The 18,982-nt window shown below is 38.1% G+C and overlaps 1 protein-coding gene across 2 annotated transcripts in view; it reads right to left on the bottom strand.

Moving 5' to 3' along the window:
* Nucleotides 1–18,982, bottom strand: part of ME2 (malic enzyme 2) — a 58,041-nt gene that overhangs the window by 11,309 nt on the left and 27,750 nt on the right. For both annotated transcript variants that reach the window (XM_047765111.1, XM_047765119.1), the window contains 6 exons: nt 15,869–15,978; nt 15,680–15,777; nt 15,271–15,384; nt 11,261–11,375; nt 8,846–8,988; nt 2,084–2,186 (listed from right to left, as the gene is read on the bottom strand). In XM_047765111.1, coding sequence (XP_047621067.1) covers nt 2,084–2,186; nt 8,846–8,988; nt 11,261–11,375; nt 15,271–15,384; nt 15,680–15,777; nt 15,869–15,978 — 683 coding nt within the window. The remainder of the gene's footprint in view (nt 1–2,083; nt 2,187–8,845; nt 8,989–11,260; nt 11,376–15,270; nt 15,385–15,679; nt 15,778–15,868; nt 15,979–18,982) is intronic.

Below are 18,982 nucleotides of genomic sequence, written 5' to 3'. Positions count from 1 at the left end.
GTAAAATTATTTGTAAAAGTAACTTGAGGATTAGGACAGTGTTATCTTGTCCCAGAGAAGACAAGTCTGGAACAGAAGCCTGTTTGCTTCTGCCAGGCACTTGTGGGCACTGGTAGACCAAAACAAAGGCTTGAGGTTTTCCAGATAAGCTCAGGAGCAAACTATATCCATATTACAAGGTACAGCCTTTAGGGCTACAGCTCAGAGTAGAGGGTGGTTCACTAGAATCCCATCCTTTGTAAGTGCTAGACTCCAACTTTTGTCCTCCCTCCATGAAAAGCACAGCTTTAACTCTTAGCCACTTCTTCCTGATTAGGAAGCCTCTGATCCTTTTAAGGTTGTATCCAGTTATAACTGCAGGAGTAGGTAATTAAATATTACCAGAGCCTTAAGTTTTTAATTGCTTTATGAACAGAGTTTTGGCCATTCCTGTTTTTAAGCCCATTTTAACCTCTGCTACCAAGTCACTTTTATGTCTATATTTATGGTGCTAATAACTGTTAATCATAAAGTTAGAACTTTGAAATATTATATAAAAGTAATCAACTGCCAAATTCTTTATTAGTCAAATCTGACATAAACATGGCTTTGTTAAAAATCAGCAGAAAAGTACTGATAAATGGACATAAAGCCCAAACCTGGATGCATCCCTCTAATCTTTCAGGCACCTAAAGCAAACATTTAAACATTTTTAGGGAGATAAGCTCTTATGTTTAAAGGAATGAGAATCTCACTGACATCAGATTTCTCATCAGCAACACTGGCCACTAATGGTGAATGGAGAAATGTTTTCAAAAGTCTGATGAAAATGACTTCGGAATCTACAAATCTCTACCCAACCAAACCATCAAGCAAGAGAACAAAATGAGGACATTTTCAGACATGCAAAAACTCAGTTTTCATCCGTGCTTTCTAAAAAAGCTTATCCAATATGTATTTCAGAAAAATGAGACCAAGAGAGGAAAAATAGTGTACATGGGCAAGAGAGAATCACTCCAGAAATGGTTTGCCATGGAGTAGGATCAGGATGAAATGAAGAAAGCTGGTAAAAAATTAAAGGAGGATTCATTATACTTCATGACACTTAAAAGACTTCGGGTGTCAAAAACTTTGTGATATAGAATTGCATACTCTATATATTTATCACACTCTTATTTATTTATATCTTTTAAGTTTTTTTTTTTTTTTTTTTTTGCCGTGCCTGAGGCATGAAGAAGTTCCTAGGCCAGGAATCAAACCAGCACCACAGCAGCGACCCAAGCCACAGCAGTGACAATGCCAGATCCTTAACCCACTGCTCCATATTGAAACTCCCTATCACACTCTTATTTAGACATGAACATATAGTCATGTAATTTTAGAATCAATCCATAGATAAAATATGGAAAACAATAGAACACAATGTAAGTTTTGAAAAAACTTCTCTACAAGGTAGAAATATTAACTAGCCATAGTTGAGAAATGAAATAAGAAGAGAAAAGAAAGCTAAATACTAGATTTTTTTTTTCATTTTTTACTGTGGCAAGCTAATAAAAATTGTCTTTAATTGCTTATAAAGCTCTTTAAGTATATTATATAAGATAAAGGACAACTAAAAGTAGTAACAAATTGAGAGGTAGAGTGAGGAAGCAAGATATTAGGAGGTATGTATGTACCATTATTTATACTTCACGGTTAGAAATTCATACATATAGTCTAGGGTTGGAAGAATCAAGATATAGGGAGATAAGTGTGCCAGTCATTCTGGTCACCATCAGAAAAACTCAGAGGAAACCACTGTGGTTATACCTGTAAGTGTAATAAAGAGAATTAATTTTTTAACATTGTTCCTTTTCCATTTTTATGAACCATGTACTACTTTATTTCTATAATAGAAATAAATTTAATGAAAAACATGAGTAAATAAATGTTGAGGGGAAATAGAGCAAGATAGATTTGCTGAATTCCTTGAGTTTTCCTGTAAATTCACACCAAAATGCTGTAAATACCATGTTTTTTTTTTCTAACCCTAAATTCTAAAGAATTTCATAAGGAATTTTAATATAATTAATGATTACTCTGTAACATAAATGGTGGCATTTACCTGGAAAAATATATACATTGTTTCCTTGACCTGGTGTAAAGACCTGCCCATCACTGAGTTTCACTGGCCCAAATGGACTGCCACTGGCAAATAAACACCGTCCCTGTTGAGAAATGAAATGTCAATTTTGTTACTTTATGTGGACTAGAAAACTGAGGTAATTTGAAACAAAAATTCTGTAGTAAAATAGGCCAATATATTACTTGAAAACAGGCATAATTTACTATATAAAGTAATCCTTTCATTAAAATTCTTATTAGAGTGAGGTTTGTTTTATGCTTGGCGTACATTCAAATAAAGCTGAAAAATGTCATTAAGAAATTTTTTTAACACTGAGAACTATGTCTAGTCACTTATGATGGAGCATGATAATGTGAGAAAAAAAATGTATACATGTATGTGTAACTGGGTCACCTTGCTGTATAGCAGAAAATTGACAGAACACTGTAAACCAGCTATAATAGAAAGAAATAAAAATCATTATATATATAAAAAAATTTGTTTAAAACCTGACATTTCTATATCATTTAAAACTTTAAAAATGTGGATGGCCAAAAAAAAAAACAATACCATCCCTAATAAAGATTGCTATACATATCTATGGATGAGGGAAAAACATCAAAAATTAAACTGCTACCATTTACTGTACATCTGTTGTTTTTGGCTCTATACCAGGTGCTTTTATCTGTTAATTTATTAGCCCACATACAAGGCTTATGAGATTGTCATCTCCATTTCACTGATAGGTGTTTTAAAAAATCTTAGAAAGCTAATGCCTACATATTTCCAAGTACTTTGTAAAAAATCACACATCACACTTGTAGCAGTTAAACTTGAATCCAGATTTTTATAACTTTAAAACCCATGGCTTTTCTATTATGCTAGAATGCCTCCCAGTTTGGCGGTTTATAAAACAAGCATATAGTGTAACCACACTAGTACTCCAGAAAGATATGGCATGTTGTCAAAGAAAAAGAAATCTCCAAATTGGCTGTATCCATTGATTTTAGTTCAGTGATCTATAATGGCATATAATAAATGTTACTAGCACTTTCAGTATTTCTAAGGGAATTAGGTGCCATGGATTGAACAGGACCTGAAGGTTAATTTCTAAATCTTTATAAATGATATATACATTTTTCCCTACAAATTTCATCTACCCCATACCTCCCCAACAAAAAAAGACAAGGAGCAAGAAAACGACAGTTTTCAAACAGGTTGACTGGGAATACTTGAGGAAGTCATGTTTAAACAACTACCTGGATGAAGTTAACAGGTGATTTACAGAAAGCTGAACTATCTCCACATGGTATGATGGGCAAACTGACATGACACCTAAACATTTGACAAGAGTTATTTTGTGTTGAGATAATGCTTTCTCTTCTTTTCCCTGGATCTAAAGATGTACATTATACCAAAAGTAATTATTCTTTGAACTATAGTCAACTCTTGACATTAGTGGATTTAGCACTCATGAATTTGACCCTTTGGACAATCTGAAGTCTACCACATACAGTAATTTTGTTTTTTTGTTTTTTTTTTTTTTGCTTTTTAGGGCCTCACTCGTGGCATATGGAGGTTCCTGGCTAGGGGTCCAATTGGAGCTGCAGCTGCCGGCCTGTGCCATAGCCACAGCAACGCGGGATCCAAGCCATGTCTTCGACCTACACCACAGCTCATGGCAACACCAGATCCTTAACCCACTGAGTGAACCCAGGGATCCAGCCCACAACCTCGTGGTTATCAGTTAGATTCATTTCTCCTGCGCCACAATGGGAACTCCTATATATAGTAATTATTACTTTTTACAAGACATACTTCAGCTTCAAAATGATCTAAGATTTATGTTTAGAAGCAAGTCAGCTGTGCTAGTGGTGGACCCAGGTGACTACCTTGGACCTATGATTCCAGACAGCTACAGCATTTTCTACAGATACCTATTACCATTCTCTACCTGTTCTAAGCATAGCTTAGATTTCAATAATTATTAAAAGTTTGAGTAATTATTATAACTATTGGAAGCCAGTAGTCAAGAGAATTTATTTTGACTTAACACAGAGTGGAAATATAAAATCAGAAGGAATTTTGAGGGAATATATGTGTCAAAATAAAATTTATAACAATGAGAAAAGATAATGCTAAATATATCAAGAGCATGAACATTAAGTTCAGAAAGTTCTGAGAAAGGGTTCTGCTTTGACAGTAGTCTTCTAGGTTGTTTTGCACCAATTCTCCTTCTGGTAACAATGAGAAAAACTGGATGAAATATATTAAAAATATGTTTTAAGAAAATAGGAGTGCTTGGGGTTCCCATCGTGGCGCAGTGGTTGACGAATCCGACTAGGAACCATGAGGTTGTGGGTTTGGTCCCTGCCCTTGCTCAGTGGGTTAACGATCCGGCGTTGCCGTGAGCTGTGGTGTAGGTTGCAGATGCGGCTCGGATCCCGCGTTGCTGTGGCTCTGGCGTAGGCCGGTGGCTACAGCTCCAATTGGACTCCTAGCTTGGGAACCTCCATATGCTGTGGGAGCGGCCCAAGAAATAGCAACAACAACAACAAAAAAGACAAAAAGAGAAAAAAAAAAGAAAGAAAATAGGAGTGCTACCAAGATATAGAGCTTGGAGGTAGGAGACAGTCAAGATGCAAAAAAAAAAAAAAGAGGAAAGCACAATATTTGAGCCTAGCATTCAAAGCTTTCCTTCTTCAGGTGACTGATTTCAAAAAGAAAATCTGTGGCTGAGATCCTGAACAGCAAAGCTATCAGGAGTCTCATGATGTCAGTGAGAGAAAAAGTAAAGTTCGGGGACCCCTAGGGGTGAGGAGTGCTGATAAACGACCCAGGGTTTTTGATTCATATCCAAGAAAAAAGGTGAACTGTGCAGACAGAAGAGGCCTCCCACACTACATCCTGATGAATTATTAAGGAGAGCTACCCCAGAGTAACAGCCTGCAGAAGGAAAGGCAGAGCCCCTCTGGAGGAAAATAACTTCTTCATGAGCCTCAAATTATTGCTACAATTCTTCATCAGCACTATCTAGCAGGCAATAAGAAAGAAAAAGCAAAACTAGGTTTACAAAAAGACAAGAACTGGGTAATTATGAAAAAGAAAGACATTATAGAAAAGGACTCACAGTGAGATATTTGTTATCAGACATTATCTTTAATTACGACCCATATATTTAAGAAATTAAACAAGATAAAATTTCGTATAACTAAAAGCTATACGAAAGAATCAAATAAGTATTTAAAAATTGGTGGGAGCTTTCATTGTGGCTCAGTGGTTAATGAACCCAACTAGTATCCATGAGGATATGGGTTCAATCCTGGGCCTCATTCACTGGGGTAAGGATCTGGCATTGCTGTGACTTCTGGTGTAGTTCGAAAATGTGGCTTAGATCCCAAGTTGCTGTGGCTGTGGTGTAGGCTGGCAGCTACAGCTCTGCATCTACCCCTAGCCTGGGAACCTCCATATGCTGTGGGTGCGGCCCTAAAAAGACAAAAAAAAATTGTTAAAATTGTGAGGTATGATAAATTATACTGATTTTATATATATATATATATATATATATATATATGTGTGTGTGTGTGTGTGTGTGTATATATATATATATATATATATATATATATACACTTTTTTTTTTTTTTTGCTATTTTAGGGCTGCACCTGTGGCCTATGGAGGTTCCCAGCCTAGGGGTCGAATTGGAGCTGTAGCTGCTGGCCTACACCACAGGCACAGCAATGAGGGATCCGAGCTGCATCTGCGACCTACACCACAGTTCACAGCAATGCCCGATCCTTAACCCACTGAGAGAGACCAGGGATTGAACACACATCCTCATGAATCCTAGTCAGGTTCGTTAACCACTAAGCCATGAAGGGAACTCCCTGATTATATTTTTAAAAGAATCCTTAATTTTGGGAAGATATAAAATGATATGATGTCTAAGATTGGCTTCCAAATCTAAAGTGAGTAGAATGTAGAAGAAACATGCCTAGAAATAAGTTAATCAGTTTTGAAGCAGGGTATTGGTACACAGAAGTTAATTATACTGTTTTTTCTACTTTTTTTCTTTTTCTTTTTTTTTTTGCTTTTTAGGGCCATACCCGTGGCATATGGAGGTTCCCAGACTAGGAGTCTAATTGGAGTTAACAGCTGCTGGCCACAGCCATAGCCACAGACACACCAGATCCAAGCCACGTCTGTGGCCTACACCACAGCTCATGGCAATGCCAGATCCTTAACTCACTGAGCAAGGCCAGGAATTGAACTCGCAACTTCATGGTTCCTAGTCGGATTTGTTTCCGTTGTGCTATGACAGGAACTTTTTTTTTTTTTTTTTGTCTTTTTAGGTCCACACACATGGCATATGGAGGTCCCCAAACTAGGGGTCGAATCAGAGTTATAGCTGCCGGCCTATGCTACAGCAACTCATGATCCAAGCTGAATCTTTGACCTATACCACAGCTCACAGCAATGCTGGATCCCTAACCCACTGAGCAAGGCCAGGGATCAAACCCGTGTCCTCATGGATAGTAGTTGGGTTTGTTAACCACTGAGGCACAACGGGAACTCCCTGTTCTTTCTACTTTTGCATATGCTTGAAATTTTCCATAAAAAAGCTTTTAATAGAGGTAAAAACATACATAAGACTTATCAATTAGTCTCAAGGGCATGACCTAACAATTATTATTACTATATATCATTGTAAACAAAGCTTTAAAAATTACTTCCTAAACAAGAATTTACTGTATAGCACAGGGAGCTATATTCAATACCTTATAATAACCTATAATGTAAAATAATCTAAAAAGATGGGAAAAAAAGAATCACTTTGTTGTACACCTGAAACTAACAATATTATAATCAACTAAGAAAGAAATTCCCTTCCTAGAGCCACTTAAAGATCACTTGCAAGAACAATACAGAAAGTGATTACATGTGGAGATTACAAATATATCTTTACAGAACAGTAGGGAAAAAACCCAACTGTCCTAATAATATATAAGCAGATACTTATAACTGGGACATAACCAAGTGGCAGTGTCAAAGAATTCAAAACAATTAAATTTTAAACAATTTAGATGAAAGCAAAAATTTGTTCCAGATAGCTATCAGATTGACTCAAAAAAAAAAAAAAAAAAAAAGGCTCTTGATCAGTGAAGACACACTTGAAGTAGATAAAAACAATTATTTCATGACATGTGAGGGCAAGAAAGTAATATTTATAAAATGATCATTTTTATAATGTGATTTTAAGTCTGTCACTAATTTAATAATTATTATGAAAAGAATCAAAGAGAATTTCCACAAATGAAAAACACAGTAAAATTAAGAACCTAACAAAAGATTAGTACAACTAAAGAGAGAACATGCAAACTGGAAGCTAAGTCCAAAGAAAATCACAAGATATGAAACACAGAAAACAAAATGGTATAAATATAAAATAGTTTAAGAAATATATTAGATATGATGAAAAAGTCTGACATTCACATTAATTATTGTCCCAGAGGAGAATAGAGAGGATGAGTCTAAAAAGATAGTAAGCCACAGACTCAGGAGTTCTACAATTTATTCCAGATGGAATAAATACAAAGAAAACCATACAAACTGTCCACACAGGAGTAAAACTGTTTAAAACTCAAGACAAAATGGTGTGTGAAAAAGAAAACAGAAGTCAAAAAACAATAGGATGATATTCAAAGTTCTGAAATAATCTTTTACTTTTTTTTTTTGGTCTTTTGTCTTTTTTGTTGTTGTTGTTGTTGTTGCTATTTCTTGGGCCGCTCCCACGGCATATGGAGGTTCCCAGGCTAGGGGTTTAATTGGAGCTGTAGCCACCGGCCTACGCCAGAGCCACAGCAACGCGGGATCCGAGCCGCATCTGCAACCTACACCACAGCTCACGGCAACGCCGGATCATTAACCCACTGAGCAAGGGCAGGGACCGAACCCGCAACCTCATGGTTCCTAGTCGGATTCGTTAACCACTGCGCCATGACAGGAACTCCCTACTTTTACTTTTACACACAGTGAAAACAATTATCATTCAAAATGAAGGATAAAATAAAGAAATTATAAAAAAAGTCACCAGACCCCTTTCTCTTAAGGAAAGTTCCTCTCATAGGAGAAAATAATCCCAGATGAAAGCACAGATATGCATGAAGGGCAGACTGGGAATAGAAAAATATTAAAATGTAGGTAAATCTAAATGAATTTACTTTTTTTTTTTTGTCTTTTTAGGGTCACACCTACAGCATATGGAGGTTCCCAGGCTAGAGGTCCAACTGGAGCTGTAGCCACCAGCCTAAGCCACAGCCACAGTAATGCAGGATCCAAGCCGCATCTGCAACCCACACCACAGCTCACAGCAATGCTGGATCCTTAGCCCACTTAGCAAGGCCAGGGATTGAACCTGAGTCCTCATGGATACTAGTCAGATTGGTTTCCGCTGAGCCACGACGGGAACTCCTAAATGAATTTACTTTTTAAAATTTATTTTTAAAACAAAAATAATGTCTTTTTGGATTTATAATACAGAGAATTAAAATGCACAACAGCACAAAAGGTATGAGATGTTAAAATGGATATATAAAGTAATTGCTTTCAGAACTGATACAAGTAATAATTAAGATCAGAATTTTTTGGTGCATGTTGTAATCTCCAGAGCAACCATGAAAAGAATTATTCAAGAATGTATAACTAACAGGCTAATGGAGGGAAAATAACAGACATGACCAATTCATCTTATTATTGATTGATACCTCTGTAAGTGTATATGCTTCTTCGGCTGTACACTCAGCCTGTGCTGTAGGATTACTTAATGCAAATATTATAGGCCTTTCATTGATATCAGCCATGGCTTTGATTACATTATGAGTAAAAAGTCGGCCAGCTCCTGCAACTCCTATAATAAATAAGGTGGGGAAAAAGCAATTTCATTATAGGTAAAATACAGCATTGTCATCAATAACATTTCTACACTAGGTTTAACATAACAAAAGCACAGGTAAACTCCCATTAAAAGATAAGGTTTTACATTGCTGAGATAATTCCAATCTTAAATCTGAGAAGAGACAATAAAATGCTAAAATTTTTTCACTTAACTATTACTCTGGACATGGTAAATAGTGAGTATAAGACCACCTCCATCCTGTAGTTGTTGTCCAGCAGGCACAGACCTTCAGTTTTACAAGGTGAAGAGTTCTGGAGATTGGTTGCACAACAATGTGAATCCAATTAACACTAGCTAACAGTACACTTATAAATGGTTATGATGGCAAATTTTATGTTATCTGTATTTCACCATTACTATTTTTTTTAAATTAAAACCTTGTTTACCTCAAATGTTAAATAGTTAGACTCTGTGGTACTCACGATAAAATAATAGGAATTCAGAAGGGATAAAAGAGACTAAAACAATCCTCTTTCTTGATACTGAATTCAGCTTAATGACCTTTCAGTAAGCCCCTACAATGTCTCAGACATTATTAGGCCATTAGGATGTAAAAATGAATATAGTGCAGAGAGCTTATGGTTGAGAGAAAAACAGCAAAGTAAATAGGAAATCAGAAAACCTGTAACAGGTGCTAAGTATGTAGTGTATAGAAGCAGAGCATGAGGAAAGAATACTTGGTCCCTGGTAGGAATTTGGGGATGACCATGCAGTACCTCAGCTGAGTGCTCATACAGTTCATCCAATAAGAACAGATATTTGATAGTCAAAATAATTTTAATTTCTGTTTTATAAACAGCCATGTAATAAAGAAAAATACTGATCTGGAAACCAGAGTGTTGGTGCCTCCTCTATCACGTCTGGCTGTATGAAAGAGTCACAAATCTTGGGCAAGTTACTTAACATCTCTGTGCTTATTTTTCTCACATAAACATTTCCACTCAATGTTTCCACGTGTGGAGGTATGTGGACATATTTTTTGGAATCCATGAGTTTTAAAAGAATTAAATACCTTTTTCTTTTTTTTACAGCCATACCTGCCACAGATGGAAGTTTCTAGGCTAGTGGTCGAATCAGCTGCAGCTGAGACCCACACCACAGCCACAGCAATACCAGACCTGAGCCACATCTACAAGCTATACCGCAACTTATGCCAGTGCCGGATCCTCAACCCACTGAGTGAGGCCAGATATTGAACCCGCATCCTCACAGAGACTATGCTGGGTGCTTAACCAGCTAAGCCACAATGGGAATGCCAAACATTTTTTCTTTTTGTTTCCTTGACCCTCCAGGGACGGAGTCAACAGACAGATTCTTAGGTTTCCATGCTGAGTTTTTCTTTCTTTTCTTTTCTTTTTTTTTTTTTTTTTTGCCATGCCCGAAGCATATAGAAGCTCCCTGGCCAGGGATTGAACCTGTGCCATAGCAGTGACTTGAGCAGCTGCAATGACAACACAGGATCCTTAACCCACTGAGCCACAAGGAAATTCCTTCCGTACTGAGTTTTGAGAGAAACAGACTGGGCAATCTTTAAGATTACTTTTCACTCTAAAAAATTATGAATTTTCATAATTAACATTTAATAGGGCTCTTTAAGGCATTGCTAAAATTACAAGAAAAATAGATTCAAATTTTAGAGCTATATAGCAAATGAAATAGCCCCTCCTTTAAAAAACTTTTGCATTTTCTGCTGTGAATTTAATGCCATGTTGCATAGTCTGATGTCAGGTATGCAATGCCTGACTCTTAAAACATACCAAAAGCTTTCAGCTTTGTTGCCAATGAAAATCTTTGATTCTGCATAGGATTTTCTTGGTACAGTCTGTCAAATAACTTTGGTCTTTTTCAGGATTTGAGCCAACCAGTCATACCAACTCTAAAAGCAAAGTATGATCGATCACAGTTTCTAGAAGTTAAAAGTACAGGCAAGCATCCCTTAACAACTTTATACACATTGTATCTAAAAGCTATCATATATGACACTTTGTGCCAATATTTTAAAACTATCAATGCAGTATAACCTTTAAAAATTGTGAATCACTACACATCTGTCAGTCACCTGTGTAATACTGCACAAATATACTTCAATTAAAAAAAAATCTATCTCAGAAAACACCATACATGCTGAAAGCTAGGTAAAATCTGTCATTTCATGTTTAGTAATCCTTCAAGGAAGTTATCACTGGCAAAGTACAGGAAATAAGAGAATGATTTGACAACTTACCAATTATTGCTGAAGGCTTAAGTATATTTACTGCATCTTCAAAATTATCAGGAATGTTGTCTGGGGCTGGGTGAGCAAACGGTTCCTGATGACTGTCTATTTTAGCTTTCCGCCCCTGAATTTTTGGATAAAACATAGTTTTTTAGTAAACACTTACTGAGGATTAATTGAAAAGACATCATTAAAAGTCACATACTGTTTCTACAAGAATGACTTTTCTTTTTCTTTTTTTTTTTTGTCTTTTTGCCATTTCTTGGGCCGCTCCGGTGGCATATGGAGTTTTCCCAGGCTAGGGGTCTAATTGGAGCTGTAGCTGCCAGCCTACGCCAGAGCCACAGCAACGCGGGATCTGAGCCGCGTCTGCGACCTACCACAGCTCACGGCAACGCCGGATTGCCAACCCACTGAGCAAGGGCAAGGATCGAACCTGCAACCTCATGGTTCCTAGTCGGATTTGTTAACCACTGCGCCACAACGGGAACTCCAAGAATGACTTTTCATTTTCATTTACTTTTCTCTTCAACCCCTGTCTTCCAATTCTATTTTCATATCGCCTATAGACCCAAATATAAAATACAAATTATGAGTTCCCGTTGTGGCACAGCAGAAATGAATCCAACTAGGAACCATGAGGTTGTGGGTTCGATCCCTGGCTTTGCTCAGTGGGTTAAGGATCCGGCACTGCTGTGAGCTGTGGTGTAGGTCGCAGATGCGGCTCAGATCCTATATGGCTGTGGAGCAGGCTGGCAGCTATAGCTCCGATTGGACTCTTAGCATGGGAACCTCCATATGCTGCAGGTGTAGCCCTAAAAAGCAAAAAACAAAAAAAAAAAAAAGAAAAAACACAAAAACAAAAAACAAACTAAAAACCCTCCACAAATTAAACTCCAATATAATGGAGTTCCTGTCATGGTTCAGCAGAAATGAATCTGACTAGTATCCATGAAGACACAAGGTTCAATCCCTGGCCTCGCTCAGTGGGTTAAGGATCCAGCATTGCCATGAGCTGTGGTACAGGTTGCAGATGCAGCTTGAATGTGGCACTGCTGTGACTGTGGTATTGGCCGGCAGCTATAGCTCTGAATTGACTCCTAGCCTGGGAACTTCCTTATGCCATGGGTGTGGCCCTAACAAGACAAAAAAATTTTTTAAATTCCAATATAACCTGAAACTTCCTAATCCCTCTCAAAAACTCATTTACTCTAAGTCCTCCTAAATATGGCACAAAGATCTATAATCCCTTATGTGGACTAGCTGCATTTTTATTTTAGAATTTTGTATTTTAGAAATGACCTTTGATAATATATCACAAATACCCTCCCAGTAAGCACTCCACAACCAAGCAGAAATTATGAATAGTCACACCAAGTACAAAAGGTGAAGATCAGAAATACCCTCTTTGGGCTTGCTACCAGATAAGTTCAGGTCTATCAGATTTATTACCAAATAAATTTCAGGGAAAACTCTTGAGATTTCAGAGCTTTTAGGATTTCAGGATTGCAATTAGATATCATGGACTTGTACCACCAAGAGTTCAGAAACAAGAGGAAAGGGACAAAATAGCTGAATGAAGAAATACACTTTCCTCACCAAATCCCAGGTCAAAGACTAAAAAGCAAATCCTTAGTAGTATCACATGGGGAGGAGACACACTAAACAATGAAGAATTTTTCAACAATTTAAAGCAGACAAAAACATGTTGAATGCAAAAACCAACCAGTCTGAGAATTCCACATTCTCATCTTGGCAGAAAAGAAGATTCCCCTCTACAAAGGTGACTGCTTCCATCAGAATTCCAGAATAACCCAAGGTAAGAACCAGCAAGGGCTGGGAAAAGCATCACGCCACCATCACTTGGCTGGGAAGTTAACTAAAAGACTAAAATACAGCCTCAACAGATCCAAGTTCTCACAACAGCAGCTCTACAGGCTTGCTCCCAGGAAGACCACACTCTCCTATGAAGGCCTCAACAAGGGAAGCCTCAAAAAAGAGGGCAGTGTTTTGGGTCCCCAGGAGAGATACAAAGTCTAAAACTCATCCCAAAAGAAAGATATACCATCAGAGTTCCCTTGTGGCACAGCAGGTTAAGGATCTGGTGTTGTCTCTGCAGCAACTTGGGTCGCTGCTGAGGCAAAGGCTTGATCCCTGGCCTGGCACAGTGGGTTAAGGATCCAGCATTGCCTCAGCTGTGGCACAGGTCACAGCTGTGGCTTGGATTCAGTCCCTGGCCCGGGAACTTCCATATGCCATGGGTGCAGCCAAAAAACAAAACAAAAACTAAACCCTGAACTTGTAGGTGAACAGAGATTTTCACTTGTATTCATTCCAGACTGGACTTGTTACGGGGATGATAAAGAATCACAAAACCTTTTTAAAAACCAGTATCACAAAAAGAAGCACCAAACTAATTGTGTACTAGTAAAAAAAAAAATATATATATATATATTATATATATATATCTCCCCAATAGCCTTCCAATGTGTTATTATCTTTGCATCCTATAGACAAGGAAGTATGGCAGACACAGCTCTGGGAGGCAACACAGCTGAATGATTAAGAGCATACGATTTACAGAAAGGCTACTTGGGTGTGAGGCCTACCTCTATCAGTTATAAGCTGATGATCTTAGAAAAGTGACCTGACCTTCTTAAACCTCTTTCTTCATTTGTAAAATTTCACAGAATTTTTGATAAGATTTTTGATATTAAAAAAAGATCATGAGATAATACTTGTAAAGTCTTATCACAATGGTACAGTTTAAACCACTTTTAAAAATTATAATTTAAGCATTCAAGTTTTTCATTCACATACTTTCATTTAATCATTTCATTTTTTGTACTAATAGAATACTAGCACTAATTAAGAAGAAAAGATTTCAGAACTGGAACAAAATACATTGACAAAAGCTTGCTCCAAAGACATAAATGACATGTAACTGCTGCATCATTATATATGGCAAAAATACAACAGCACTGTGTACTGGATAGGTTCAACTATGAAATAGTTTATCTCTATTTCAGTGTGCTACACCATATAAGACATAAGGCATTTCTTGAGCTACAGAAAAGGCCATCAATCCTAGGAATACAGGCAGGTCCCAAGAATACCAAGTTAATCTGGGACAGAAACTCTTTTGTTATCCATAAATGGGCTTTAGGAATATGTACCCTTTTTCTGAGGAAAAGGTCCGTAGATTTCTATCAGATTGCTTCAGGGATTATGATCTCTAAAGGGTTAAAGAATTTCTGCTCAGGAGTTCCCGTCGTGGCGCAGTGGTTAACGAATCCGACTAGGAACCATGAGGTTGCGGGTTCGGTCCCTGCCCTTGCTCAGTGGGTTGGCAATCCGGCGTTGCCGTGAGCTGTGGTGTAGGGTGCAGATGCGGCTCGGATCCTGCGTTGCTGTGGCTCTGGCGCAGGCCAGTGGCTACAGCTCCGATTCGACCCCTAGCCTGGGAACTTCCATATGCCGCGGGAGCGGCCCAGAGAAATAGTAAAAAAAGACAAAAAAAAAAAAAGAATTTCTGCTCAAATATCAGGTATCCTGCTAACAATTAGAAACTTCTGAGTTCCCATTAAAAACCACTAGGTTTTAGCAGTGTCAGTCAGAGAACAAAGAAAGAAAGAATAAGTCTGGTGTCAACATAGGATTGTGATTTGAATATGAAAAAAAATAAAATCATTGTAACAACATTCTTTTGCTTCAAGTTTTTTGTTTTGTTTTGTTTTTTGCTTTTTAGGGCTGCACCGGAGGCATAATGGAAGTTCCCAGGCTAGGGGTCGAATTGGAGATGCAGCATCCGGCCTACGCCACAGCCACAGCAACACCAGATATAAGCCAGATTCGAGCTTCGTCTGCGACCTACACCACAGCTCACTCCAACGCCAGATCCTTAACCCACTGAGCGAGGCCAGGGATCAAACCCACATCCTCATGGATCCTCATCAGGTTTGTTAGCCTCTGAGACACAAAGGGAACTCTCATGCTTCTTCAAGTTTTAAATACCTTACCTTAAATAATAAACCAAACTTGTCAACCATCCAAATTTTCTTTTGAGCTTCTTCTTCCGAGAGGCCATTTTCTACCATAGCCATAACTATAAGATTTGCAATTCCAAGAGCAGCCTGTCCAATAAAACATACATTTAAAAAAACAAAGACTAGAGTATGATGCAGCACTAATTACTTTTTATATGATAATTATATGTTATGAGCAATATATAGTCTATTCTTCCCTCACAAAGCATATAAAACTTGATTCTTTGTGATATTCTTTCCAAACGTATTTTAAATTACCTATTTCCCAGAGACCTCAAATTTATACCTGCTATCTCAACCAAGTTATAAGTTCTTTATACCCCATTTTCCAATTCCCAAGGAGAGGGCTGGTTTTAAATCCTAAAAGCTTACAAAAACTTACCTCTCCTGCTCCAAGAAATAAGATTTTGTGTTCTGAGATGGATTTACCAATAACTTTTTGGGCTGCAAGCAGACCAGCTAGAGCTACTGCAGCTGTCCCTACAAGAAAAATAAAGTTAAAGTAAAAAATGGGGACATTAAAATTTTTTTTTAAATAGCAATCAAAAACCTAAACTTCTTTTTGCTTTACCTTGAATATCGTCATTGAAGGTACAATATTTTTCTCGGTATTTTCTCAAGAACCTGAATGCATTATGATTTCCAAAGTCTTCAAACTGAATAAGTGTGTTCCGTCCATATCTAAAAATAGCAAAAGCCATAACGGTTGTGTTGAAAATACAACTTTTAAACTGATTTCCTGTCTAATATTCCTTATGATCACATTTAAAAACAATGTACTAAGTTCATTCAAAGCCATCTGGCAATTTTTGAAGTCTGTGAAAGACTGGACTCGAAGTGTAGAAAAATGTATTATTTATTCAGAAAAATTTGTGAGATGCTTAAAATAAAATGGAGTACCATGATGGACCTATGGGATATTACTATATAAACCATTTCCAAGTGCCTAAGAGGGTGCTTGGCATACACATGCAAAAATAACTTCCTAAAAACAAATTTTTTCTCTGGGTTTCAAAAAGAATGTATTTGATATAAAATGATACATTTTCATTACATTCACAGTTAATCAGCAACACAGGACAGTATATATTAAATAAAAGGTTAAAAAATAACCACTGTATGAGTTCACTGGTAGTCAGAAAAATGCTAATCAATCATCTTGGTGAGATGGAGTAAGGGAAGGCTTGAAAAGGAGATGGGATTTGACTTGGTCCCTGAAAGAACAAAAAGTAAAGCGGTAGGAGGAAAAACAAGATGTATTTTGCTAACCCTGAATTGTCAACAGTCTGGCTATATATTTCAAGGTTTATATGAAAGTATAAGGGATAAGTTGGTAAAGGTAGCTTGGAGCCAGATAAGGGAGAATCTTAAATGCAAAATTACAGAATGGGGACTTTATTCTGCATCTAATGTAGAACCACTGAAGGCTAGAGAAGGGAAGAATTCATCTAAGATGCCCTTTAGGAAGGATAAACCTGCCAGTGATGTGAGCACATACCAACATGGGGAGAGATGAGACAGGAAGGACAGCCAGGAAGCTACTATGAGATTAGGACAAGAAGATATTTAGCCACAGAAGTGAAAGGAACAATTAGGAGATATTAGAATGAGCAAACAGGAGTCCTCTTGTGGTGCAGCAGGTTAAGGATCCAGCATCACTGCAGTGGCTTCGGTTGCTGCTATGGCATGGGTTTGAACCCTGGCCCAGGAACTTCTGCATGTCATGGGCAGGGCCAAAAAAAAAAAAAAGAATGAACAAATAGAACTTGACAAGGATCACCTGGGAAGTGAGGGAAACATTAAAATGAAAAGCAACCTGGATAACTAAGAAGATACTATCTGATTTTCCAAGGCAGGGAAGTGGGGGATGGGGGAAAGTTCTAGGACGATGAAAAGTTTATATTTATTTATTTATTGCTTTTTGGTCCACAGGCTAGTGGGTTGAATCAGAACCGTAGCTTCCGGCCTACAACATAACAGGCAATGCAGGATTGGAGCCAAGTCTGCGAGCTACACCACAGCTCATGGCAATGCCAAATCCTTAACCCACTGAGTGAGGCCAGGGATCGGACCTGCATCTTCATGGACACTAGTCATGTTTGTAACCCACTGAGCCACAATGAGAACTCCCAAAAGTTTTAGATATGTCAACTCTTACTCTGAAAAGGAGTTAATTTTTTAGTCTCTTCCATGTACCAGTAATCTAAAAGGTAGGGCAGGCTAGATCATAAAGAACTTGGACTTTACCCTATGGCAGTAAGAAACCGCTGATAGATTTCAAGCAAAAGAATGATATAACGAGGTGCACGATTTTAAAAGACTAACATGGTGGAGAGGAAATGGACAGGAGAAAAGTTAGAGTGAGGTTTTAAAGAATCCAAAAAAGAGATAAGGATATGCAAGAAGACTGTGGCAATGGAAAAGAGAAGATATATTTCTGAGGTATTTAAGAGGTAGTAATAACTGGATTTGAGGACTGAGTGACACTGTGGGGTTGATGGAGGAGGAAGAGTCAAAGATTAGACCAAGATCAATGGTTTGGCAATAGGGTGCGTGTTAATGCTATTAACAGAGGCTGGATTTATAAAAGGTGTCAATTTAGAAAGGTAAGTTTTGGACATGAATATAAAGGAGCAAAAAAATATCTTGTTGGACGATTCCAGCTGTTGGAAGTGCAAGAGGGAAGTGGGACAACAGAGACGGGTTTTCATGGACTTAGGAGTCACATGCATAAAAGTCATAGCTTACACAACTCAAAGAGAAGAGATACATCTGCGTTTAATAAGAGAGAGCAAGAAGAACCAGTGGAGATGACAAAGGAAAGAAATAAAGGTGGGAGAAAGAGCAAGATAGGAAGGTCTTTTAGTGGTCAAAAGAAGAGAATTTCAAGGAGGTAGGAGTGGAGAACCTGGTTAGAGGCTGCAGAGAGGAGGAGAGAGACAAAGACCAAATTGTCAGCAAATTTAAAACATGGAAGCTGCACAAGAATTTCTCCGGAACGGTGGAGCGTGCCTGTATGCCAGGGGCTGAAAGAATCACACAGTGAGGGTACTTGAAAAGCAGCAGGCGCAGACTTCAAGATTTCAGTGTGCTCAAGATGTCAGATTAACTCAGGACATTCCATATCAGCACATCTAATCAAGCAGGAAAGAAACAAAGGTCTCAAAAATCTAACCTCCTTTTACCTATATTCACAAGAGATAAAATAAAATGGTGGTTCTTTTTTATTTTAAAAAAGAACCTGTGGCATGCGGAAGGAAGTTCCCAGGCCAGGGATTGAATCTAAGCCACAGCTGTGACCTATGTTGCAGCTGCAGCAATGCCAGATCCTTTAACCCACTATGCCAGGCCATGGATTGAACCTGCACCTCGGCAGCAACCCAAGCCACTGAAGTTGGATTCTTTTTTTTTTTTTTTTTCCGTCTTTTTGCCATTTCTTGGGCCGCTCCTGTGGCATATGGAGGTTCTCAGGCTAGGGGTCTAATTGGAGCTGTAGCTGCCAGCCTACGCCAGAGCCAGAGCAACACAGGATCTGAGCCACGTCTGTGACCTACACCATAGCTCATGGCAACGCCATATCCTTAACCCACTGAGCAAGAGCAGGGATTGAACCCACAACCTCATGGTTCCTAGTCAGATTCGTTAACCACTGCGCCACGACGGGAACTCCTGCAGTTGGATTCTT

This window comes from Phacochoerus africanus, chromosome 2, assembly GCF_016906955.1.
Source record: "Phacochoerus africanus isolate WHEZ1 chromosome 2, ROS_Pafr_v1, whole genome shotgun sequence".
NCBI lineage: Eukaryota > Metazoa > Chordata > Mammalia > Artiodactyla > Suidae > Phacochoerus > Phacochoerus africanus.
Note: the sequence above shows the minus strand (reverse complement) of the source record. Positions and strands in the feature narration are given on the sequence as shown.